Source organism: Athene noctua, chromosome 8 (assembly GCF_965140245.1).
Source record: "Athene noctua chromosome 8, bAthNoc1.hap1.1, whole genome shotgun sequence".
NCBI lineage: Eukaryota > Metazoa > Chordata > Aves > Strigiformes > Strigidae > Athene > Athene noctua.
In genome coordinates this window covers 15,516,021-15,540,590 of record NC_134044.1, presented here as the reverse complement: position 1 = coordinate 15,540,590, position 24,570 = coordinate 15,516,021, and the positions used below count along the sequence as shown (strand labels likewise).

Sequence of the window (24,570 nt, the reverse complement as noted above, 5' to 3'; positions counted from 1 at the left end):
GGCCCGCCTCCCGCGCCCTACCGCGACTGATGGCCCGGCCAACCAATGGGCAGCAGCCGAAAAGAGAAACAGCCAATAAGACGGCACCATAGGCGGGGCTTCCCCCAAATCAGCGTAGGGAGGGGAAGGGCAGCCAGCCCATCCAGTCGTAGGGAGCACGGGAGCGCTCTGGCCAATCACAAGGCGAGAAAGGAGGGCAGAACAGGAAGACCGCCCAAGAGGTGGGCCACTCAGAGCAGGCAGCCAACGGCCGGGCGCCGCAGTTATTACTTCCTTATCGAGCGTCCTAAAAAGTGACAGCCTGGTAAACCAACGGGAAGCCGCCTTTGGCCACCCACCAACTGGCAGACTCCATTGCCACGGCTGCGCGGAAGACCAATCCCAGCGTTCATAAACACTGAGGGGGCCGCGCCAGCGCTGCGATAGGCTGGGCCATCCGTCGCTCGCGGCGGAGGAGGAGCCCGGGGGCGGGGTGCGGCCGTTGGCGTTGTGCCAGTCGGGCGGGCTCGGGAGGTCGGCGGGCAGTGCCCGGCTAAGCGGTTTTAACCGCTGGTTCGGGTTTTGGTTGTGGGGTTTTTTTGTTTTTGTTTTTTGGGTTGTTTGTTTGTTTGTTTGTTTTTAATTAAAGTCATTAATTAAGCGGTAGAACGGTTCCCTCAGGGATAAGACGCGAGCGGGAAGGCCCGGCCCGGCGCCTACCGGAGCAGGTGAGGCCCGGTCGCGAGCGGCCCGCGGCCCCTCGGCCGCCCGCCTGCAGGAGCCCACACGGCCGAGGAGGGCAGGCGGCCGCACCGGGCGGGGGCCGCGCCGTGGCGCAGGAAGCGCGGCGGTGGGAGGTCACACAAGCCGCGCCCGCGGGGAGCCGTTGTCGCCTGCTGAGGGTGCGGCCGCAACTTTGAGCCACCGTGAAGTTCGAGCTCCGGCTGGTCTCCAGCGGGTTTCAGTTCTAGATTCTGGAAATAACTGGATTTGTGTTAGCTAGGGACAGTCAGTTCTCTTTGAAGGGGAAACGCAAGCAGCAGGTTTTTTTCAGCGTGAAGAATATCAAGTGTACATGTTTGGGTTTTGTACGGCACATTTGCCTGAGCATACTTCTGGAAGGCTTTTCAGACAGCAAAGAGGGCTGTCTCACAGAGTGAAAAGGACTGCGTTAGTCCTCTCCCACTTTGTTTCTGCTCCCTTACAGCTCTTTCTCTGTTTTCTCCTGACAAGTTTGACACTTAAGTGTTCCCAGATGTAAAAATGAGAGAGGCAAAGGAGCATCTGCCATCCCCAGTCATCCTCAGGTAGTGCCAGAGGAGTGCGAGCTACTATTCTCTTCAAGTTAAACCTAGGAAAGATGAAGCAATGTCACACCAAGGCACAGGCTCTGTTACGCAGTTACAGGGAAGCCGACATCAGTGCATGACACTCATTCTCAGCAACTCCAGCAGTTTGAGGAGCTGCCATACCTGTTCCCAGGGAGCCTGCTCCCTCTCTGCAGTCCTAACACCCTCCATCTCTCCACTGTCCCTGCACCAAGCATCACCCCTGGTTTTTTTATTCCTTTCCCTTATCCTGGATGTTCTCTCTCCACTGACTTCCTTTTGGTCTCACAAGGAGAAACAGTCAACATGGAAGGATGGGGGGGAATATAAAACTTCCTTTCCTTCCCTTAAGTGGAATACCTGCTCTAGCCTTACTGTCCCTCCCTTGGTTAAGGTGTCCTTTTACAGAAGCAGAGGAAAGGTTTTTTTGGTTCAGTCACTTGTGGTTTAGGTTGTAGGGGTACTATAAGTCATGCAGTCCCTCACCAAAATTAACCAGATTACCATTAGTTTGGTTAATGAATCAAGTGCATCTATCAACCCTCAGAGAAAAAGCAGCAAGTTATGTTTGTATCACTTAAGCTGCATTTATGGGGTGAAATCTATTTTTAAACTAAAGTGTGTAACTGGAAAGAGAGCCCAGCTCTTTTTTTTTTTTTTTTTTGAATACAGTTCTATTTCCTAAGGAGTAGCTGGTGTTAGTCATTTTCCATTACTCAATTCTAGTGAGTGATTACTCACTGCTGACCATGAGACTACAAAATCTGAAAGCATGTACAAACTGCTGTCAAAGTTACACTAAAGAGTACTTCCTCGCCATGATGAGGAAATTGCAATATTAGGTTAAGTATTCACCTATGAACACACCTGCAAACTTCCCAGTAGCTGCCAGTTTCTTCTAAAAAACTCCCAAGAAGTCAAACCAATACATCTAGTATTAGTGCCATAAGGCAGTAATGACAACAATGGTTTTATTTATGTTGTGACACTTAACACCGGTTTCAAACAATAACTACATTTGTGAGGTGGTATAATAAACACCACAAAAAGCATGTTACAGAAACAAAGGGTTCTGGTAAGATATACAAGTTTAACACAAGAGAGCAAGCTGTGGAAAAATATTTGCAGTTTCCATGAACTGTGTACAACTCAGTGTGAAAGAAACTTGAAGGACAGAAAAAAAAAACCTTTTGAAGACCAAGTTAAGGCTCTTATTTGCAAGTGATCTTCCTATTGGAAGCATATTGAAAATATTTTCTCTAAACAGGATGCAGCTTGAGGACTTAAACCTGTGCAGAAAGCTTCACAATGATGATGCTGTGGAGCTCAGTGTCCACAATAGTAAGGACTACATGTCTTTTGTTTCCTGTTTACACAACTCTTTACTGTACGAGTGAGCCTTTACCATATGCACCCCAGGATTAAGACATGTGTGCAAGCTAAGTCCATCAAATGTAAAAAGATAAAAGGCATTTCTTCTCTTGTCCCCATTCATCAGGGAAGTATAATCGATATTTCCAGAATAGAAGGAAATCAGACACCCTTTTTCAAAAAAAGCCATACAGAATATCAGTATTTACTACAAAGTAAACTTGCCTGGTTTAGCTTTTAACATATGTGAAGGCGTAAGCCTGGATAAAATCAAGTAAACCAGCCTTTCTGTTAAAAGCAGTGTCAGGTACATTGGGCTGCACTCCAGGAAAGCAAGATGAAGAAGCACAAACAGAATTTTCACTAGCACTGAAGAGAATGAAGAGGAGAACAAAGCCTTTAATAAAACCCATAACTAAAACCAGTACAAGTTCCAAAATGGCATCTAAATAAAGCTTGGGGGCTTGGTGGCACAGAAAAAGGGAGATCACCCAGAAGCTCAAAAGCATCTGACTGATAAAGGGACCTACAATACATTCTGAGGTTCACTTAAAACCATCTTCATGCATTTACAGATACTGTACCTCCCTCAAAGCTACATTACCTATTTCATCTGGGATTTTGGAAGCCAGTGCAGGAAAGGTCTTTACTGTACAAAGTACCCCCTGCTGAGCACCAAAATGAAAATGAGGTCTTGGGACACAAAAAGTGTGGGGGGGAAGGAGAGCAGGCCATCAGCTCATCCAAGAGCTGCTTCTGATGGATTCTGCCTTAATTGCAGGTACCAAGTACCCACGAGTACTTTGTGATAAGGAATCTGGTTTACACCATCGCAGAAGAGGTCTGCATTACCCATACACGTTGGTCACATCTTGGCCCGGTTGTAACAGGGCTTTGGTGAGTGCTGCTGCTCTCAGTGGGACTAAGCTGCCCTCCGGGGGCAGACCAGGCCATCAGCTGGAAATACAGGTCAGGGCAGACATTCCAACAGTCTGAACACTGTAAGCTGGTACATAAAGGGTGCAAACCTTAAGGTTTGAAATCCTATTCTTGGGAAGCAAATTTAAAGCTACAGTAAGTGACTTTAGGAGTCAGAATATCTAAATGCTTACTCTGCCCCTGTTTATTCTCTAGAAGTGACCATGTTTGATACAATAGCTTTCTCCATATTGAAAAATTAGCATCACCACATTGGACTGAATCAAGAGTTCAACTTTCTTGTGAAAAGATGCTATTAATCCTGATTCAGGCTCTTAGAAGAGTAAATATCCCACAACTGACAACCCAGTTGCCTACTAAGGAGAGGAGATAGTTGGGAAAGGCACACTGCAACATCCAGTTAGCACAACTCAACAGGTTTCTTTGGCAATGCGTCCATTCTAAGAATTATTCCTGTATAAATCTTTCCACGGACAGCATCCTATTCCCTTCTTCACTCTCAGTCTCTCTGGATTTCATGAAAGCTCACACTTGAGAATGCATATAACTGTAAAATAACTTTCATTCCTTTATTCAAACTTCACATATACAGTGGACAAAAAGACATTTTAAAATAGATCCATATAACTATATGGATTTTTGCAACATATCAAATTCAGATCAAAATTAAGATATACACTGTATTCCATAACCAAGCTAAAGTTTAACTGTATACTTCATTTGTGTAATAAAACCCAGGAACTACTCTGAATAGTGGAACATTCACCAGTCAAATTCTACCAAGCAGGAAGTTGTTTACAGCAGTTTGGAGGTTCAGAATCCCTCTTTACAGGGGCTTATACAACCACACTGTAAACAAGTACTTGAATTAGGCAGTTTCCCTTCTGTTCTTCCAAACAGCCTTCATTTTACAAAAGCAGCTGCTGTAAGTTGCAATGGATACAGGAAGATTTAGACCAGTGGTTTTCAGTATGCAGGCCACCAACCCCAAATAATAGATCAGCAGCAGTTACCTTATATAAAGAACAGCCAGAGCTTAAACTCAGCTCATCTTCACAGTCCTGATGGGGATTTGCGCATAGTTGGGTGTTTTTCCTCAGGTGCTAGTAGCACAAGCACTCTTCACACAACTGGAAAGGACCACAAATTTGAGACAAGAGCCAGAAGAGTGACAGTGGATGTGATTAAGAGAAAAGTTGGAAGGAACTTCTATGTTCTCATGATAAGCCAAAGAGAGCTTCACAAAACATCCAATCCCAATAGATGAGATAATGACAGTTAAATGCAAAGTTCAAGTTAGCACATTTCCAGTGTAAAAACATTCCCTCCACCAGGCGTTTTTACTGCCTTCGTCAGAAATAACTGATTCCAAACACCACTCAAAAAATAAGACAGTTTTTCTTGTAAAGAATGTGAAAGTACAGGTCATAATGTACTGAAATCTAGATTAACGGGTCAACATTTTACAAAAAAGTTGTAAGACTTAAATAATCCCTTTTTAAACTGCTTAATACATTGATAAATAGCTTGCATGTCAATCAGATATATGCCGTACCATTTGGCCCTTGAATCCCAAACCTTTCCATAGGAGATACCACACCTAGAACACTGTCAAATAAATAGTGAAAAAACCAAAAGCTTCTGTTTCAAAGCATGAAGAGTAACAGTACGTTACGCAAGATAGTCAGCGTTATACATACAGGGAATGCCATTCTGGTTGAACAGATTATGAAGCAGTATTCTCCATGAAATACTAGGCACAAGAATAATCAATTAGACAGGTTTTTCTGCCTAATGGACAAGTCTAAAATTAACATTCTTGGCAATACAACATTGTAACTGATATGCTTCTCAATATTTAAGAGCCTTAATTGCAAAAATCATGAAGCGATGTTTATATTTGTGTCTTTGACAAGCAGTTACAGTTCTGGACAGATTTCTTCTATATGGTGTACTCTACTTCCCAGCTGGTCACGAGGAGCGTGTGCTGCATGAGAAAGATTACAAAAAATATTCATAATTCTTCACACTCATTGAATATTTTCAAAACACACACAAGTATCCTCCTGAAATCATCTTTGCTTCTCCAAAGGTAATGTTCGCCAAGCCATCTCAGCAACATACAAGCTTCTAGTCTGAGAGTGCAGAAACTTCTGAAATAGTTATTTCACCCTCACATTCTGAAGAAATGGCTAACACCACTGTTCAGCCTACCAAACACTGAATGCTCACCACCCCCGGAACTGTGAGGATTTAACCTAAGAGTTGAGAGCTCAATTTGCAGAACTAACATACAAGATTCCTATTTCCATACAAGAAACACAAGCAAGCATACTACTTCTCAGGTCAAATTTCAACTCCAGATGAGACACTTTAAGCCAACAAGCTTATAAATGTAGGAGCAGTCTGTTGTGTTTTTCAGGAAGTCATTCAACTCATGGTTTTGAGCCAAAGAATAGTAAAAAGTTAGAGAAAGCTCCTTCTCTGTAGTGCTTTATGTATAAAAAGCCCACTGTGTGTATATATATATTTGTGTGTGTGTATATGCACCTGAAAATTCAATGGCATAAAGCAAAGTTCAAAGGAAACCACGTCCAGATTATAATAATCTTTAAAAAAGGCCACTTAGGCCTGGGCAGGAGTTAGACTTGGTAACAAGTGCAGTTTAACAAGTGAGGAGCATAGCTAACAAGCAGAACCAATTTGTGTATGCTCCCAGCCTTCTCACTGAAGTCATCCTTAGGGTGACGCTCAACGTGGCTAAGGAAACACGGTGTATTCTGGGTCTACCAAAGGCCAGGAGGGCACACCCAGTCAGCTGACAGCTAAACTGATGAGCAGCCTCTGAGCAGGGTTCTGACAGCAATGGATGCCAAATGAACCATAAGGAGAGAACAATAGTTTTACTGCTTGTCAATTAAACTCCTATAGATCACACCCTTGTAGCTGATACTTTTGTGTAGCAGAAGACAGGTCTGCACTGAAATCATCGTGCTTAAAATCTACCTACATCTTGCCTTCCGTGATTTCAAAGAGTATTTCTAAAGGAAAAGTGCTTATGGAGAGAAACAAAGGTCACTTTTGCTGGCATTTATGTCATTCGTGGAGTTATAAATAGGGAGTAACCAGAGAAATTCCAGAGAACCTGAAATAAGCAATCCTAATGTAGAATATTACAACTTTAACTTTCTTTTCCACCAAAACACTTGGCTGCTAGAATCCATATGCATGCGATAAGGTACAGCTATTTGAGGCAAGAAAGGTATGACCCATTCATTTAAAACACTTGGTAGCCCACAATGAAGACGGGGGCAAAAATACACAAACAGTTCTCACCATTACTGATTGGACTGGCCATCTTCACTTCAATCAGCAAGAAATCTCAGTCTGTAACCAAGAAGTGCAACTTATATTAGCAGACCTGGTGGTATCTGACCGAAGCCGCCTTAAAAACCTGTCCTAAAACTAGCCCCTTCTTCAAAAGGAGAGCGTAGAGATTAGAATAGTACTGTTAGTTTTGCTCAAACACAAAACAGACATGATTAGAGGGTAAAAAGGAACATTGGATAAGAAAAAAAAAATAAAAATCACAGAGCCTTGAAGGACAAAAAAAATTACAAGTAAGAAGAAGGTCTCAAATTGCCTGAAAAACAACCCCGGAGCCAGTGGAGCCCTAGAATCACAACAGACCACTAATAAATGCCTCTTATGTGCCATCTTTACCCGGAATGATGATCAGTACTACAGAAGTCATGTTATTCCTCTGAAATAAAAAGACACTGCATGCCAGCTCTCACTTAAGTACTGTCTCAGACATAACAGGTGAGTGGCAGCCACATCACCAGATGAACTCTATTAACTTCAGAAGAACTGAAGTTGAATGGAAGAAATTATCAAAATGTAGCTACAATATAACACGCAGAGCAAGACAGCTATTTCCTGTGCAGTTAAAAGCAAACATCAGAGCTCTTAAGTCAGTTTAACAGAGTGAAGCCAAAATAAACCATCACAGAAATCAGCTCCTACATCACCCAATACACTAAGAAACCCCTCTTTTTTGCTTTCTAAGAAAGCACTCTAAAACACAATAATTTGAAGTTGAAGAGCTCTTCGAAAGCTACCCAGATGAAAAATCTTTCCACAGTTTTACAGTCCTAACAGGGAAATCTCATTAACAAGAATATTGATAGTATTTTGACCCACTTCTGTGAAGGAAACAACCAAACTGAAATACTGTTTTAAATACCCAATTGCTTAATAGGACCAAAAGCACAGACTAGGAAAACACTTGAGTAGCAAGTGTTAAAACCAGCTGAGAAACATTCTGTAGCCCTAATATCTGTTTAATTAACATTTATGAATAAGGAGATTCTTCTGTGCCCTCAAAATACAGATGGGAGAGTGATCAAGAGATGTCATCTCAAAAAGTTACTTCAGTAAAACTTTGACATTACTTTAACACAGCTATGTTGCTGAACATTCATCATCTCACTGTAGGAATTCCTTAAAACATGGACAATGGCAAAAGACAGGTTTATTAATAGTTTTGTCCATATTCCATCATCCTTTGACCAACACTGCCACAAAGAATCACACTTGATCAGTCTGATGGCATTCAATCCACCTGCTGCTACAAAAGGGAGACAAGTACTTAACTTCAGAAGAACTGATCAAGTAGAGAGACCAAAAGCTATGACAGTTGATAGAGAAATTAAGTGATAATGAAACATCAAGGTTTAAGCAGAATGATACAAAACAAAAGTCAGAACTACATCAAGTTAATGGAAAGTATTTCAGTATGTCGTGGTGTGGAGGTGAACCAGTTAGTTGATGGGTTGATAAACTTGCAGTTATGTTTATGGAATCTATTGGCCATGAGCAGTCTAAAATTGATAATTACCAGTTGTGGCTCTGAAGCTGGTTATGAGGCAAGGTGGAATGGACTTCAACACTAGAGATGGAAAAATGCTGCAAAGGTGTGCCTTCTTTCCACTGGCGAATGCAGCTGGGGAGCGGAGTTGCCTCTGTTTTACAGCAGAGTGCAGAGAGATGGCAGCTTCAAGCCATGGAGAAAGGTCATAAGGTTGCCTATTGGAGCCCTCCTTTCCCCTGGAGAGTGAAGTTCTAGTAAATAGCCATTATAAGGCATACGTTAATTTACTGGATAAAGTCAATCCATTAATGGGTCTCAGACACATACCAAATGACCCTTTTAGAGAAATTATGAAGGCATTAGTCCTCCTGTAATAAATAATGGGACTAAAATGTGCAATCCACAGAACTTAGAAAAATACACAACTTTGCAAATCACCTTTTTATTGTGTGGAATTTAAAGTAATTTCAGAATTTCTAGTTCACATGGTTTGAGAAGCAAATGTGAACCAAGTTAAACCCATGCAGCATCTTCCCAAGTCTGCAGACTGTACTAACATCTCACAGCTTTGCCAGGGAACAGATGAATGAGGCTTACAGGCTTCATTGCCACTAGTCTCATGAACAACAGATATTTAATTTTTTTTTAATGCCAAAAACTTGTTCGAAGTGCTGTTACACACAGGTGGGTAGTGAACAGCTGTAATTATTCACCAGAAGGACACAAAAAAAATCAAAGACTTTTACTATACAGTCTACCCTTTTTACCCAGAGAAAAGCTTTAGTATGAAAGAGAAAGTGTCAGCCTCTATAGTTGTATGAGTTTCCTATCAAGAGAGAGCCCTGAAGCAAGTTTCAGAAACAGCTCCCAGGTGAAAGTCCCAGACTTTCTTCCAGTAGCTGCACTAAAAGCAACCCTGAGGTCCTTTTCCCATTGCCATAGAAATAAACATTACTGCTTAAGGACAAGCGCGTACTGAAGTCCTAACAGCAGTTCTACGTTACAGTAAAAGAGGCAGAAGTTCTTCCTTAGGAAGTCAGGTACACTCTTCTCAACAGGGAGGAAGCATTTACGCTAGGTTCCCATTGCTGGCTACAGGTTGGTTTGGGAGCAGAATGAGAACTGAACCCCAACATAAGGCCAGGCTCTCCTGTGTGGCTGCAGCTTCCAGTGTTCTGTACAAGACAACTCTTCCTTTAAAAGGGATGCTGGCAACTTTACCACCAATAGTCAGTTATGCTGGGGAAATACTATGAAGCAGACGGGTTTGGTTTTCTGTTATGTCACAACAAAAGCCCACATGCTATTTGCTATCAGCAATACTGATGGTTTTGGTACCTATCTGCTACAGCTCTACCTATCAAGCCAACATGCAGTACTGCACACTGTTACAGACATACCGTACCCTTTCTATTCATTCTCACACTTGAGTGTATTCATTTCCCAACAGCTCAAAGGACCATCAGTACTTAAACATGCTTTTTGATTAATCAGTAGCTCACCATGTTCGGTAGCTTCTGTGTTCATTGTTTCTACATCTGCAGCATCATGCATCTCTTCATCCTCATCATCATCCTCTTCTTCACCATGCAGTTCTTTTGCAATTAGCTGTCTTGCCAGTTTGATGTTCCGTCCTTCATTGTAGTGCATTTTTCTCTTCATTTCAAACTGTTTCTTTTTCTCTGTGGACAAACAAATGCAAATATTTATTTCTTCCCTTTTAAAAAAAAAATCAACTTATTTCCTCTTCAGAGAGGCGCTAGTATTTCCTAGGTCAAATTTATTACTACCTTGAAAGTATATTGATTACATGATCAAGCAATCACTGAATTAAAATTATTTTCTTCAAGCAGTGGAGTGGAGTTTTAAATGAGTCTGACTTACAAAAAGGCTAGTAATTAAGGGACTGGAATGGCTGAAGCGCTTTTGAAAGGAAGAAAAGTAAGAACAAGTCTGAACAAAGAGAAGATCTAGTAACAGCATACGAAATTCTAAAGTTTCACAAGCCTTGTTTCTAAGTAAACTTAAGGACAAACTGAAATGTTCTGGTGGGACAGGAGATGAACTTTTGCAGATGTCTGACTTGACTCCTGGCTAGCTACCAAAGGCCAGTTATGAGAGATATATTTACCACATGTAGAAGAAAATATTTTCCACTTTCCCCACGGTCTGAAGCCTAACTTTGCTCCATATATTAAACATTAGTGAGTCTAGCAGTAACATGTTATAATTAAACTTTGTTTATTGGCAGCCCCAACACTGTTTTTTTCCCCTTTAGAATAGTAAGGTTACACACTGAAAGTTGGAGCCAGGAAAGATAGGAGACAACAGCTAGATAACACAAGCCTGAAACCTTAGAAACGTTATTGTTTGACTCAAAATGTTCTGGCCCAAGCTAACACAAAATATCTCTGCTGAAGATGCAGTTTGCTTCAGAATAAATGTAGATTTCCTGATGGATCCATCTACCAGCTGCTTTGAACAACAACAGAAATATCATCTGTATGTTTGCAAGCAACACTCAGCATCTTAATTGCAGCAGTATTCATTGAATTGTTGTCTACCTGAAATATGTTCAGATTAAGAATTACTCCCTCACCCCAAAACCAAAGACCTTATTTGAGAATAGTTTTAAGATAAATTCCCACACCTTAAGCTTGTATACAAGGGGACAGCCAGTAACAGAAATTCCTGTTTATATATAGATCCTGAACAGTTTGGATTAGAAACAAACAGCACATTTGTCCAGTCTTTTACTTACCCTTCAAAGACTATTTATGTCCATTTTAAAATCACAACATTTTCTGATAGTACTTTTTCTTCACAAATATTTATTACTGAAAATCTGAAACTATTTGTAGGAAAAACAAAACAAAGAAAACAACTCGAAAAACAAAACAAAGAAAACAACTCATACCTACCTCGTTCTTCAGGTGTTAATTCCTCATCCTCTTCCTCCTCCTCACTGCTTTCCTCTTGCTTTGCTAAAATCTTGGGTCCTTTACCTTCAGCTGCAGCTGCCAGTCTACATAAATAATGCAATACAAAATGCTGAAACAGCAAGTCTTCCACTGTTTAAAATACATGAAATTTCAGAACACTCATGCAAACTGCTTTGTTCATGATTTCTGCTGTATTTATGCGTGCTAACAACCTGCAAGAGGTTTAAAGTACCAGTGGCACTACCAAATACCAAAAAACTTAATTTGAAAACAGCAGAAGTTTGACTTCTGAAGAAACAAACACCACCTTTCCATAAAGAAAAACTACTCTGGGAAAGAGAAAACCGTCATAGAAAATTGACTAAATTTTAAGATAATACTTACTTTTTACTCAACACATCTGCTTTTAAGGGCTCATTTGATTCTGAATCACTCACTGCATCCTCATCATCTTCTCCTACCATGCTTGAAGGGCAAACAAAAAAGTAGTCTTTATCAATAATTTGCTGCTTAAAATTTGCTTGATAACACAGTCAAAACCCTATAACACTCAATTAAAAGGCTCCTTTAATACTTAAAAAACTTTCTGAATCTAACTTAAATATTGATATGACAACTATGTTCTAGTATACAGATGTTAACTGAAAAAAAATTTAAATCAATACAAGTCAAACTTATTTATTCCATTCAAAGCCTAAAGCCTGATAGACATAAACCTTATAAAAACTGACTTTGTCCTGTTTGACAGTTCTCCTTGATTGCTATAAGCCTTTATTTAGAAGCTTTGTAAATATGAGTAAGTAGCATGTATCCCCTAGGCCTGCACAATCTGTCAGGCAATCAGCTATAATAATACTACATCATCCAAAAAGTCAATTTTTCTGTAGAACTACTATGCCACCTGGCATCAGTTGGACAGCAGTTTAGCAAGCCTACCTGTGATAAGGAGTACTTGGCTCATCTATTTTCATCAAGCCATAATCTTTGCCTGCTGGGTGGTATGTAGCTATGATGTTCATTTCATCCCACTTCTGGGATTTTTTACTGAAATAAGAAAACAAAGTTAAATTTTCTTCTATTCTAAACACAGTTAGTTCTGGCCACAGAACAAATGTTTAGAATGTCTTTTGACCTCCACTACATACTAAGCACAAAGAATATTGTTAGGACATACATGTGTGTTCAAAGTATGGCTATTAAATACTGTTCTATACATACTTTAAGTCATGACAAATTTATCAGTGCAACTTAATTTCCCTAACAATTCACAATAGCTAAATAAACTCAGTGATCGTTAATGTATTCTTATACATACATATATTTCCCTCAAGAGACTACCAGTCTTGTTCAATCACTGTCCCATTAACCATCTGCTCTTGTTACAAATTACTTTAAAATCATTCTTCCTCTTACTACAACCCCCACCACTTTAACAAAACCAAGTCACTTCCACCTCACCTCTGCTTGGTGACCCGCTATGGTTATTATCAAAACTGTTACATAAACAATACCAACCAACAAATAACTTCCTGCAGTGAAATAAACAGCACTGAACAAGCTGGTTATTAATACTGCTTTTGTCATCTTAAATTGGAATCATAAACCAAAATGATTCACTTCTGTAATTAAGCTGAGGGAGTTTCACATTTTACACAGGCACCAGTGATGTTACATTATTTATAGTTTCCTCAATTAATCAGAGAATGTACCATTTTATGTACATTTGCAGAAACAAAAGCCCATCCAGCTTAACAAAATATGTAAGCCACAAAGAAAGCAACCACCATGTGGCCAGAGGAAGAGTCACCCCTCCACTGATCTAAAAGCCACAGAAAGGTTTAATCAACAGACACTACCAGGTTCCACATTTTCTCTAAAAAGGTTATTGCAAGCTTCATACCAGGCAGTCTTAAACTAAACCAAAAAAAAATTAACTTTAGAATAGTAAAATAACTCCACTATTTAATATTACCTTCTACATTAACATCTTTCTGTTGCAAATCATTATTTACAGAAGCAGATGTTCAGAGCTTTGGTTTTTTTGCTTGGGGTTTGCAGAGGGATGGGATAGAACAGACACGGACAGTTGGCTGGAAGACTTTAACTTACCTACTTTTATTTAAACACAGACCATTCCTATAACAAATTTGAAAAATATGTTCAATCTCAGTAACACAACTGCTCTTGAGCAGAATGCTATCTGTAAAACAAAACTGATAAAGCAAAATTCCAAACACAATCCACACATTTACAGAGAGCACTGCATAATGCAATGGGGAAAAAAATGAAGGTATAAATAAGCAGATGCTGAATCCTACACGCCACAGACATACTCCAGAAACAAATAAAAATTAAGTGAGCTTAATCCCTTTAGCATATAGCAACCAATGCCAAACTCTCACGTTTGAGGCTTCGGATCTATTTAATCATTTTGTTTGAACTGCAACACAAGGATTGCAACCTAAGCGGACAACACGTGAGTCAGATTGCCTGCTCTGGCAGGCTGGAGAATCATGAGCTTCATGATGACAAAGCAAGAGCTCTAGTCTAGGAATGCCAGTTATTCCAACCTATCTATTTAGGAGTCAAAAAATCACCAGTTAAACATCAGCTAAACACCTGCTTAAAGTTCATCTATGACTACCATAAGATGATCATACGGTTACGTAGTGAGCGCATGAGAATTTTTACTGGCCATAGCAGCAGGACAGTGGTACACAGCCCCTGTCAAGAGACAGAACCTCGCTGAAGAATAAACATGACAGACGGGAGAAATGCCCATCACATGCTTTGTGGTCACTGCGCTTGCCCAGAGCACATCAAGGTTTATTGCTTGGGCTCACAACTCAATACCTAATAATAATATTGACAACTTCAGAAGAATTTCTTTGGCATACACTGCTCCTGAAATTAGACAGCCTGCAGCTAGCCATTCAGTAACTTATAAATACAAGACTGAGGAAGCTTTTAGTGGTTTTGTTCTTCGCAAGCATTTATTTAAACTCAGATTCCAACACTAAAGGTCTTGGCTGTGGAACACCCCCCAAAGCACAATTTAAAATTCATCTCGGAAAAGAGTGATCATTAGTGGCAAACAGACAAACGTCACTGCAGCCCTCCATGTAAAAAGCCATCACAGGAGAGTGACTAAGTGCTCTAAGAACCCACACTTCCCTTGACTGTCTCCAATTTAGCATGCTCAGGCGTGCCTGAGCAGTATAACATTAATGATGGAGCTTCAGACCATCCTGACACCCCTTCAGATAGAGAAATAGGAAATCTAATCTTCCTTAGGAAAATCAGGTTTAAAAAACTTCAAAAGTGCTCATTTGTATTCTCTCACATCTTTAAATATACATAATCACTTACTTTGACACCACACCTTGACAGGCAAGAAGTTTCTGGAGCAGTATTACTCAAAGCAACACCTCTCACACTTCCCTCCCTCCTACAACAGCAGGCTCTTCTCTTGCCCATTCCAACACAGGTGCTTGCACACACACACCCTTACATAGTTACTTTCTAAAACATCAGATCCCTCACAGGCTCTTACCAGAGCCTTAAGGCAAGAAGTACTGTACACCAGGAACGCCAAGAACAGATCTACAATTAAACCATGATCTCGACTGTTAAGATGAAGTTCCAGTGGTGTCCCAATTTCACAGGCTTCCCTCTTGCACCAGATTTTCCTTAAGGAAGTTTTTCAAAGAAGTTTACCATCACTAACACTGCAAAGTCAATAACGATGCAAATACAGGAGAACTCTACTGAACATGGTGCTTTAGAAGATGACAGCTGACACAATGAGCTCTTTCATCTGCAGATATTTTTAAAGGTATTCAGACCTTTCAATACTAGAGATAAGCAGAGAGGCTGGCAGAGGTGCACAAAGAAAACAGATACCTGAATTTATACTCTAGTTTTTCATCTTCAAGGAAAATCACAGCTGTACTATTTATCATCCTTTTAAGCACAAAATTGTTTTGCTGAAGTCAGAAGTAACACTGATTTAATGAAGCACTGCCGACCAAATATAATACCTGCGTACAAACTAGCTTTAAATACCCTATACTGATCTTTCCAGGAAATCTTCTAATGCCACCTGCCAGGTTTAGCCAGTATCCTTTAACTTGCAAGGCAATTTCAGAATTAATCTAATTGACTTTATTGGTAAACAGGAAACAGAAACTGGACTCCTGCCCACTGAACTGCTTTGCAAGAAATTACTGAATACTATAACCAATACACCATATACTCAGCTCATCAATTTGCACTCTATTTTCTGATCGTTCTTCAAGATCGTACAAAAGAGACTGCAGAAAATTAAACAGAGCTACCAACAGCCAGTTTTACTTTATGTCTGATGTGGCAGTAAACACCTTGTGCTACATTATAGTAAAACAAGAACAGGAAAAAAAATCAGAACATTTGCGTAGCTCATTGCTACTTGCATTCACCTCCTCCAAAAACGTCATCTCATTCCTTCAGTTACTAAGATCCTTCCCTGGAAAGCAGGAGCACCTAGCACAGGCAATACAGAAAACCAAAAGCTTCTAATTCTTACCTTGCTGACTTCAGACTGTAATCACGACTTAACTAAACAAAGAGGAAAGGAATATTTCATAACACAAAAAAAACCCCCTACATGTCCGTTTTATTTTATCATTATTTCTCTCTTTGCAATACTGAGTGCAGTCCTAAATGAAGAAAACCATCAAAAGCAGTTTTATAGAGTTCAGGTCAAACCCTGGTCACACAGTGTGATGGGAGTTTCACAACAACTTTAGACAGCGCGTAGTGGATGCTAACATCGGAAAAAGTGTAAGAATTCTTACTGGTCAAGGACAGCTGCTGGCTGGCTAAGGACCACTTCTTGCATATTTGGCCTAACTCAGCATGTTCCAATTAAACCAAGATTTTCTTGTCATTCAAAACACAAACCACATGGCCAAGGCATATTCTCAAGTGTAAGATCTTTACAGATGAATCTTGCACAACCAAGAATATATCTTACTTATGTTTCAAGCCAGGAAATGTCCCCTCCCCAGCAACACGCTTCTGGTTAGAGAAATGAGCTACCTTTGAGAAGACTCAGAATAAATCTGCCCTGGCAAAGCATATTTCCCGAATTGCAAACAAGCCTCATAGCAACTGTAAAACCTTCCTGTTGGTCTCTCTGAACGAACACGTAAAGACAATACTGCTTCTGCTAATATTTCACAGACAGCAAAGAATCGCACCAGCTCTTTCAGCTGCGCTCCTGGGAAGAGTCACGACTACAGCTCCCCCGGTCTCCGCACCCCTTCCCCCCGGGCGCAGAGCCCCGGCACCCCCTTTCTCAACACAGACCCTGCCCCAAGAGCTCCTCCAGCCTCAGCCCAGTGCTGCCACTGCCTGAGCCCACCGGCTCCAGGGCCGCCACCGCCCGGGAAGGACCCACCGACCCAGCGCTACCCCCCCTCACCCCATCCCTCAGAAGCGGGAGAGCCCAGCAGCCACCAGCGGGAGACGCCGCCCGGCAGACCCCGCTCCGCCGGGATCCCGGGAGGCGGGACGGCTGGAGGCCGCGGGGCCGGAGGGGAGGCCCCTGCTGGGACCCGCCGCCTCACACCACCGGTGCCCCTCGGCTCGGCCCTCACCCGTGCTCGTCCTCGTCGCGGGTCGGGCTGGCCCGCCGCGCCCCGGGGGCCGTTCCCCCCACCGACAGCTTGCCGCCGCCCTTCTTCAGGATGCCCTTGATGGGCCCGCGCCCCGCCGCGCCCGACGTCGAGGCGGCCGGCACCGAGGGCGCCTCCATGGCCGCGCCGCCCGCCCGCCCCCTCGCTTCCGGCCTCCGCCACCGCCTCGCCCGGCCCCGCCCCGCCGGCGCGTCAGCACCGCCGGCGCGGGCAGAGAGGCCCCGCGCCCCCGCGCCCCGCCTCAGCCCGCCGCGCCGCGCCCCCTGGCGGCCGGCGGACCGCCGCACCGCCCGCCCGCCGGGAGGCGCCCTGCACGCGCGCGGGCCGCGCCGGGGGCGGGAGGTTGCGGCGCGCGGCGCGGGGCGGCCCCGCCAGGGACCCCCGGGACCGCCCGGGACCGGCGCGGGCCTCCGTGACTCGCGGCGGGAAAGAGGCAGCGCGGGCTGCGGGCGGCTCGGGCGCGGCGCGCTCCTGGCGCTGCCTGAAACGCGCCCGTTTCCCGGCGGCACCGACAGATCCCGGCTCCCGGCCGCGCCCGGGGCGGTGGCCGCCGTGCGGCGGGGCTCCCGCCCCGGGGATGGGGGTCACGGCGCCGCCCCGCATGAGGCGGAAATCGGGAATCTGGTGAAGCAGCGGTGAGAAGACCTGCCCCAAACACCTCACGCACCCGGGAGGCGCCGCGCAGCTGTCAGCGTCCCGGTGTGTGTGGGTGTTCACCCTTACCGCCCGGGGATGCGGGCGGAGGGCTTGATTTTGTGTCACACGAGCTGCGGCACGAGGATTTAAAAGTTTAAAGGGATCATGGCTTAAACTGATCCCTGCAAGGCCTCCCCCCACCTCGGCCCCCTCCGACTGGTAAAGACCGGTGAGGCGCTGGCTCCCTGCTCGGCTCCTGTAGCGCTCCCAGGGCAAGAAAGCGCCGAGCTGCACACCCTCACTGGCCCGGGCCCAGGCGGGAAGCGTAGGACGCTTCCTGCACAATGACGTCCACATTGTTACGTCTTCGTGTCAGTAAAAGCAGCAGGAGATGGGGGGCGCTGCCAGCCAAAGCCACGACACGGGTTCGCTGGCATGGCTCAGGCGACGGGGGAAGCTCACACGTGTGATCCCAGAGAGCTGAGCAACCTCCAGGCTCCTGGAGCAAGCCGTTTAACTTCAGGTGTGGTTGCTCATCTTGCGTTGCCTTCTTGCTCCCGCAGCGCCTTGGCCTCAGAGGAGGGGCAGACCCTGCTCGCCAAGCCCCCCCCCCCCCCCCCCCCCCCCAGCCTGCTTGCAAAGGGAATGTACAAAAGCCCCGAAGCAGATAATTTTTATTTCATTTTTAATGAGTTGCATCAGTGCTATTCAAGCAGAGTTGTGGCGGTGCCTGGTGAACACCTGCCAGGGCAGATGCAGTGCCAGCAGGCACTCGGCGCGTACAGAGCGGTGAGCAGGGTGTCGGGCAGCGCCTGCCATCTCTCGGCGGTGGGGAGAGGCCTTGGGAGGAGAGGACAAGGGAGCAAACCCATCTCTCTCTGTCTGCCTGCGGGTATTCTCAGAGCTGACCCCTTCAGATGCAGGACCAGCCTCACTTGAGGCAAGCCACATACAGACACAGGGGATGGAGCAATGCTGAATTTTCGGACATTTTCAGACTTCTAAGACTTTAAATACAAAGGGCCAGATCTGATTTCTAGCGAGGAGCTCTGCTGACTTGGCAATAACATACGCCTACAGGCCTGCACCAGAAAACATTCAAGACCCCCAACCTCAGTTCCCAGGCTGCAGGGCCCACCCACCGTGTCTGGAGATTGCTGCTGGGAGGGCAGCACCTGCGATGTAGCTCAGACACCATAGACTCCTAGAAGGCCCAGAAGCATCAAGAGAAACAAACCTGGGGGTACATGACAAAAGGTTTTCCACAGGGACTAACACTTGCTCATCACATCTCATACCCTTTCCCATCCACATAATGGAGGACTCACAGTGACAGCAGAGCTTCACATCTGCACTTCAGGGTTTCTCTTCTTCACCCATTAGCTTTGAATCAGTCAGTTACTCTGCAAAAGTCAGAGCAAGATGAAAAAGCAGGGGAAAGCAACAAAGGGAATGACTACAAGGAGCAACTCAGGGCTGGCAAACTACCATTAGCAAAAGGATTATTACATTTCTCTGTTACACAGAGAAATTCTAGTGGATAATAAAGAAAGCAACAAAGTTCATCGCTGGTCTAGCACTGTGTCACTGTGTGCCAGGAGTTACATCTCGGGAGGACAGTTAAGTTGATCCGTGGGAATCATTTTCTCCGTGTCAATCTTGTAGGACTGGAGAACGCTCTTCAGGTGCTCCACAGTTTCTGGGTGCATCTCGGGAGTTCTTGACATAATCCAGGCATAGTCAATGTGGAAGAGCCAGAGGATGTTGGTACAGGAGTAAACCAGTGAGTAGTTTTCATAGTCGGTGGAGATGACCCAATAAGGGGCAGAAGGCATGACTAGGAGAAAGAAGGGCACCATGAACACCATGGGTAACCGACTCTGGACTGCTCTGCAGCGCTAGGGCCACGGCTCCTGGTGCTGTTCCCACATTTGCTGCTCCTGAGCCACATACCTGTGGTCAGTGCAGGGAGCTATAATTTATAAAAGCCTATCAGGACTCCTTGTGCTGCCCAAAGGGACTCGAGAAAACCACAAAGCCCTGACTGGAAGGTCTTGCCAGAAAGTTAACCCCATGACCAACAACCATCCCAGCTCATATCCGCGTGAGGGTGCTGGCTGGCAGGAAGGAGCCCTAAGGCTGGGAGCTGACACGAGTGATCTGAGGAGCACAAACCACCACCTCCCTCCTCACAACCCGCTGCCCCACACAGCCAGCTGGAGCCTGGGCAGTGGGAACCAGTATGGCTCTGCCATCCCACCAGCACCAGCCACGTGGGCCAAATTCTGTTCTGCATCAGGCTGCTACACCCAAAGCATCTGCTGTGTGGAGGGACAGCTACTCCAGCTTCAAACTGTCAGGCAGAAAGCAGAGCTGGGTCCAGCAGGCAGGCGTTAAGTGCCCTGGGATTTATGTCTGATGCACTCAGGAACGTTGGGCACTGCTCTCTGGGGCTCGTGTCCAGTGAGGATGATTGAGGGGCTGCACACTCTGCGGGCAAAATGGCTGGAGGTGATGCCTTTGCAGTACATAGTTAAGTCTGGCTGTGCTCATGAACAATAATTGTCCTTTACAAGTATGTCTGCTCCACCCATTTCTCCAAATAACTCATCTGTGTGAGTGCTATGAAACAGCCAGAGAAAAGGTGTAAGGGAGCAGAATAAAAAGGGAGCCAAGAGGAGACTTCTGCTCATTTTCCAAGTGTTGCTGAGGACAGAGGAAAGTGCTCTGCAACATGAATAAAATGTACTGCACCTCAGCAGGCCCCCGTCCTGTGTTACATTGAGAAGGGAAGAAAAAGCAAACAAAAACAGTTATTAAAAGGTGCTCGTAAGCAGAGGCAAGGTGGGCTAGTAGCTATACCACTGTGTTCAGAAAAACAAGCCTACTCCTGGCTCTTGCAGCAGCTCTGGGGCTGCCTCCCCGCCTCCCCCCGTCCTTGTCTCCATCTGTGAAACGACCTGGAAGGACGGTAACGCTGCGGATATTTCTCGTTTTGAGATCAGCTGGTGAACAGTGCTCCACCACTGTGGGGGCCTGTTGCCATTGCCCCGTGATGCTGTGCTGAAGTCACCGGGGCAGCTTTGCCTCTTGCTTTGCTAGTCTGGCACCCCAGATGGCACGGCTGTGTGCAGGCACTGCCCTCCTGCGCTGCTGAGGCCAGCAGGCCCCAGGGAGCCGGTGAGCCTGCGAGCCTCCCAGCCACACACTTACACCAGTTAAAGCGGACACCCAGCTTGGCCGGCTCCTTTACATCCATGTGCATGATTTCTCCTTCGATTTCATTGACCTTGCCATTGGAACTAAGGGGAGAACAACAAGGAGAAACATAAAATCAAGGTGAGTTTGAAATCACTTTTTTTTTTTCTTCCACTAAATCATCCCTCCTGATGCATCCACCTGCCATCCGCTTACCACAGCATGCCCAAGGGACAGCTCACCCCTGGGGATGGTTTCAGCAGTACCCAGAGCACACCAGGTCCCGGGCAAGGTGCAAATGCCCTCCCAGGTTAAACCCCAGTGCCCCAGGGTGCCTCTGTCCAAGTGCTCCTGCCAGCGGGGCGTTCTTCAGTGCCAGGGAGACAGAGAGGGAGAGCAGGACCTCTCTGCACAGGATGGGAGGATCCCAGCACTGGTCTCAGATGTGCTACGCAGCAGCTTAACTCCTGCTAGTTGTGGAAGGCATGTGTTCATGTCCGTTTAATCACCTGTGTTTTTTCCAGGTTACAGAACATTCCTTCACTCACAAATTACCTGTCCCTGCCTGGTGAGCCAGGGTTTGTTTTGCTGCTGGTTCAGAGCACTGTCCTGCTGGCAGCAAGCCTTAAGACTCAGGCTGCCTGTCTTATAATTGCATTTTTCCCCGGATGCCTCAAGATCTGGACGCTGCCTGTGGGGCAGGAAAGTTTAATGCTTCCCTGTCAAACAGGAACACCCAAGGAGGCAGAAGCTAATGCTGCCAACAGCAGAGGTTCAGAGGCTGGTGCTGGAGCCATGCACAGTGCACATTTGACTGAAAATATTCCTGACGTGTCAGGGTCCTGAGCTGCTGAAGTGGTGACACCAACGGTCAGATTAATCTCCTGCAGATTAATGTGGGCTCAAATAAATAGCCAGCTGTTTGCCAGGCGCTGCCCTTGCAGTGGAGCAGCAGAGACAGCACTGTGCAGTCAGCGAGCAGTGTGGACGCTGCTCTCAGCCAGGCACAAGGGATGTGTTGCTACACTGTTGTTGTTGTGAGCCAGAACAAAGTCCCCATGGCATGCCAGGGAGCGCCGGGGACAGCGCTGCGTTCGCCACTTGCTCCCTCTCATTCATTCAGCCACTCACAGCAGCACCCCACCAGCCGGGGCTGGCGATGGAAACAGATGAATTAATGTCTGTATCTGCCCATGCCAAAAGCCAGGAGGGCTCGGGGTAATTGCAGACTATCAGGTATAATAAAGGGAACAATCAGTGCATTCACTTTGTTCACTGATTTAAACTGGCAATGATTGCTGAGCCCCTTACACAGCAGTTACTACTAGTGCAAGGTAAATACTCCAGAAAAAGGCTGACAAATATTTGCTTAGGTAAAAATGACCCATGTGCTTCACCTTCCCTGCCCATTTTCATCAGGTCCCTTTACTCCAGAGCAGAGAGGAGCACAGGGCACAACCACCTCTCAACATGCAGGGGCACAATGTGGTGGCTGCCATCCCATAACCAGACCTGGGACCCCCCTGGGAGAGGACCTGTGGCATCCAGCTTCTCAGCCATCACTGGGGACCACAAACCAGGCAGGGGAGGGACCCAGCCTATCTCACACTCGAGTCACCATGTGTTTGCTCTATTTTCTCACTACGCACCTTGGACAACAAGACAGAGACCTGGTGAGCCCCAGGAAAGCTCTGGCAGAAACCAGACGCCCCCTCTGCCCTAACTGCAGCAAAGCCTGTTATCCCAGCAGAGCTGCTGCAACCGCAGGGAGCCTCCCCCAGCACCCCCAGACCCAGAAACAGGCAATTTGGAGAAAAATGACCACCCAGAATGGCAAGAGAGGTGACAGGAGTGCCACCGCTACAGCGAGGACATGGCCTGAACACACTTACTGCAGCTCCTTGTTGATCACCTTGAACTTCCCATTCTCCTTCAACGAGTAGTTTGCCTGGATGCAGCTTCCTTTCTCGAAACTTGACGGCAGCTTCTCTATCTCGTACCATTTCCCCAAATACTGATAGAAGAAAGTCCAGAGAGATGCTTTTAGTACAAGAGGGCTGTGGCAGAGCAGCCTGGTTTGTTTGCTGGCATGGTTTTGCCTTCTTGGTTCATTCGCGCATCCACCCCCATGAATTAGTGGGGCTGCAGACTGTGCTGGCAGCTGCGGCACAAGGTGTCAAGGCCAGACCTGCCAAACCCCTGTGCACCCAGGCAGATTGCCATCGGTCCCATGCCCCCTTAGCCTAACTCACTACCCTCTGTGAGATTTTTAGAAAGGTTTTTGCACCTTGTTGATATCGAAGTTTTCTTGGACTGGTGGGTCTGGACATGGTCCCATGTGAAACATCTGGCTTTTCCCAACGCCAAGGAGGCCGAGCAGGACCGAGAGCCGCACTGCTGTGCCCAGCATGGCTGTGCCGGGATGCAGGTGGGAAATGGACCTGGGGAGGAGGAAAATAGCTAAGCTGGGGCCTCCCTAGAGCAGAACTTCTCATGAAATACAGCAAGAAGGACAGGATGTCTGCAGCAGGACACCTCGGGGACACAGCAAGGAGAAAAGGATCATGAGAAGAGCACAAAGGCACTGTGCTAAAATGGCCTCAAGCCCTGCCTGCACTCGGGCTGTGCCCAGCAGCTCTGGTGAGAGCACTTGTACCCATCACCCACACCTGACACCTAGCAAGCTGCAGGGGTGATAGACACTGCAGGAACTCAGGAGCATCATCATTTGTCCAAAGCTGAGGCAAGCTGAAATGCAGAGATGTTTGATATAAAATGCTGGAGCACAAGGAACGTGCTCCAGAGCCGGGGCAGAGCTGGTGCCCTGGGACATGGAGGCGAGCAGTGCACAAATGCCGGAGCCTGCATGGAGAGAGGGGCCTCGCAGTGGGTGCCAGGGCTGCCTGGCCCTGCAAGGTGGTGGGAGGGACACTGCAGCTGCCCCCAGGGGGTCTTTGTGTGCCAGGATATACACAGCACTGCAGGCCCGGGAGGTTGGTCAAGACTCAAATCAGCAACAAATGAGACATGAACTGACCCCCAAAAGCATGCTGCAAGGAGAGAAGGGGCATGTTTTCCTGCAGAGCAGAGGTGGGAGATGTGCTGCTCACCCCAAGCAGCCCCTGGAACCAGGATGCTGCCCATGTGCTTTGGGCTCTGCTTGGGGTAGGCAGACCCTGCACCATGGGGCTGCTCTGCTTCCCTGGCCAGAAACTCCTCCACAGGAGCAACAGCAGCATTTTCACAAAGTTTAGAAGAAAAGCCCAGTCTGTGTCCAGCCGCAGGGCATGGGCCCCACTGTGGACACAAACACAGTTCCCATTTTGAATCTCAATTCAGAAACATACCTTGGCTGATGAGGCGGAGTGATGCTCTGTGGAGGACCAGGGCTGCAAGGAACAGCTCTGTGATGAGCTCTCCGCCTCATCTCTTTATAAGCGTGCTGGGATCATCATTATTCAGCACTAGCACAAGCCACTCCCTGGTCCTCGACATGTTTTGTTTTTTTGGCAGGCCAGTCAGCTGCCTTGGATCTGCAGCTGGTACGAAGCTGGAGATGGGCTGCAACTTGGCTGCTCACCCAGGCAAACAAAGCACCCCACGTGTCTGGGCATCACCCCACAGCT

At 46.0% G+C, this 24,570-nt stretch overlaps 2 protein-coding genes across 4 annotated transcripts; both read right to left on the bottom strand.

Moving 5' to 3' along the window:
- Positions 1 to 2,244: 2,244 nt before the first annotated feature.
- On the bottom strand, positions 2,245 to 17,256 carry PPP1R2 (protein phosphatase 1 regulatory inhibitor subunit 2). 3 transcript variants are annotated; one of them, XM_074912136.1, is made up of 7 exons: positions 17,072 to 17,256; positions 12,369 to 12,476; positions 11,817 to 11,897; positions 11,412 to 11,515; positions 9,993 to 10,172; positions 6,954 to 7,004; positions 2,245 to 5,604 (listed from the first exon to the last, which is right to left on the bottom strand). In XM_074912136.1, the coding sequence occupies exons 1-6, from the start codon at positions 17,227 to 17,229 to the stop codon at positions 7,000 to 7,002; spliced, it is 636 nt and encodes a 211-aa protein (XP_074768237.1). In that variant the 5' UTR covers positions 17,230 to 17,256; the 3' UTR covers positions 2,245 to 5,604; positions 6,954 to 6,999. The 3 variants fall into 3 exon arrangements, with proteins under 3 accessions (XP_074768237.1, XP_074768236.1, XP_074768235.1); XM_074912135.1 differs by lacking the exon at positions 6,954 to 7,004; XM_074912134.1 differs by lacking the exons at positions 2,245 to 5,604; positions 6,954 to 7,004 and adding an exon at positions 7,943 to 8,726.
- A 2,091-nt stretch (positions 17,257 to 19,347) lies between these two features.
- Positions 19,348 to 24,326, bottom strand: APOD (apolipoprotein D). The gene is made up of 5 exons (XM_074912671.1): positions 24,292 to 24,326; positions 23,232 to 23,385; positions 22,837 to 22,958; positions 20,960 to 21,048; positions 19,348 to 19,583 (listed from the first exon to the last, which is right to left on the bottom strand). Exons 2-5 carry the CDS (start codon positions 23,352 to 23,354, stop codon positions 19,348 to 19,350), a joined length of 570 nt encoding a protein of 189 aa, XP_074768772.1. The 5' UTR covers positions 23,355 to 23,385; positions 24,292 to 24,326.
- Positions 24,327 to 24,570: the final 244 nt, after the last annotated feature.

Excerpts from the sequence above, each read along its gene's own strand:
- PPP1R2 (XM_074912134.1), bottom strand. The coding sequence starts at position 17,229 with ATGGAGGCGCCCTCGGTGCCGGCCGCCTCGACGTCGGGCGCGGCGGGG. Across the intron at positions 11,898-12,368 it reads CCAAGTACTCCTTATCACAG|CATGGTAGGAGAAGATGATG; the intron begins GTAGGCTTGCTA and ends TTGCCCTTCAAG. Across the intron at positions 10,173-11,411 it reads ATTAACACCTGAAGAACGAG|AGAAAAAGAAACAGTTTGAA; the intron begins GTAGGTATGAGT and ends GTTTGTCCACAG.
- APOD (XM_074912671.1), bottom strand. The coding sequence starts at position 23,354 with ATGCTGGGCACAGCAGTGCGGCTCTCGGTCCTGCTCGGCCTCCTTGGC. Across the intron at positions 22,959-23,231 it reads AAAACTTCGATATCAACAAG|TATTTGGGGAAATGGTACGA; the intron begins GTGCAAAAACCT and ends TTCTTCTATCAG. Across the intron at positions 19,584-20,959 it reads GGGTGTCCGCTTTAACTGGT|TCATGCCTTCTGCCCCTTAT; the intron begins GTAAGTGTGTGG and ends TCTTTCTCCTAG.